We start from the raw sequence: 1,295 nt of genomic DNA, 5'->3' as shown, positions 1-1,295 counted from the left end.
TTCCTCCGCCATGGTCCTTAGTTGCATGTGTGCTCCCTTGGTGGTATTCTGGGGGGATCAGCTGTTCTCGCAACGTGGACGTCATTCTCGTCTTCAGAGTAGAGTCGCTAAGGAGGTGCAGGTTCAGGGGGGGCTCTCGCCGGTGTTAACTGTTTCAACTTTACCGGTTCAACTTTATTTCAAGTTCTTCAATGACCAACTCATGATCACTGTCTATAGATTTTCCCCTTTTGTTCCGAACGTCCAGTAGTGAGTGTCTCCATTTCCTGCTAATGCAAATGTGGTCGATCTGCTTGCGCGTGTTACCACTAGGAGATGTCCAGGAGTATTTGTGGACATCTTTGTGTGGGAATATTGTGCCGCCGATGACCAGTTGAAATTGCTGGCAGAGTTTCACTAATCTCTCTCCGTTGTCATTGCGAGTCCCAGTTCCATGTTGGCCCATGACAGATCTTTATCCGGTGTTGTTGGGGCCAATTTTTGCATTGAAGTCACCCATGAGGATGTTAATGTCACCTTGCCGTAGCTTGTTGAGGGTTGCTGTGAGGGCAGTATATAAGTCGTCCTTGGTGTCGTCTTCCGTCGGGGCATAGCATTGTATGAATTTTATATGTCTAGCTCTACATCTGAATCTGGCTGTCATGAGTCTATCAGAAATGGGTTCCCACGAGTGCAGTGTCTTTTTTATGCGCTTGCCACTGTGAAGGACTAGATTGCTATTTGATGTTGTTGTTTCCCCACTGCTAGACCACCTCATCTCACTGATTCCAGCTATTGCAATATGGAGTCTCTCCATCTCTGCTTCGAACTGTGCTAATCTAGATGGTTCTCTTAGAGTTCTAACGTTCCATTGTCCAATTCGTGTCCGTTTTGAGATGCCTATGGTCGTTTTCGAATTTGGGGAGCCGTTTATGTTTAAATTTCTCGTATTAGTTTCAGTAATCGTTGTAAGTTTTTCGACCGATCTGGTGATTGGCCAGATGCGGCTTATCCCAGTGGTAGGGCTGCCACCTGTCGCCATCAGGGATTGGCGTCTACGGTGTTGTGTTGTTATTCGTAGAAAAGCGAACAGTCTGGTAACGCGCTCGCCCTGCTGGGTGTTGTTGCTGTTCGCAGAAAAACACAGGGTGCGCTTGGTACTATGTGGGTGCCCCCGTTTTTCTCCCATGTAATTGTTGTATTGTTCTCCGAAAATTGTTGTAATAGTCATTTTTTATGTGGAAGAATACTTTCTAAAAGTTAGTAAAGCATTTCAGAGAGGAAGTTCTTGTATGGCCATGCTCCCGTCATGGGTG

General features: G+C 46.3%; 1 protein-coding gene across 1 annotated transcript; it reads right to left on the bottom strand.

The window, feature by feature from the left end:
* Positions 1 to 454: 454 nt before the first annotated feature.
* LOC122319490 (craniofacial development protein 2-like) lies at positions 455 to 796 on the bottom strand. The gene has a single exon (XM_043206820.1). It carries the CDS (start codon positions 794 to 796, stop codon positions 455 to 457), a length of 342 nt encoding a protein of 113 aa, XP_043062755.1.
* Positions 797 to 1,295: the final 499 nt, after the last annotated feature.

Source organism: Drosophila yakuba, chromosome 2L (genome assembly GCF_016746365.2).
Source record: "Drosophila yakuba strain Tai18E2 chromosome 2L, Prin_Dyak_Tai18E2_2.1, whole genome shotgun sequence".
NCBI lineage: Eukaryota > Metazoa > Arthropoda > Insecta > Diptera > Drosophilidae > Drosophila > Drosophila yakuba.
This window is presented reverse-complemented; position numbering and strand designations above follow the sequence as displayed.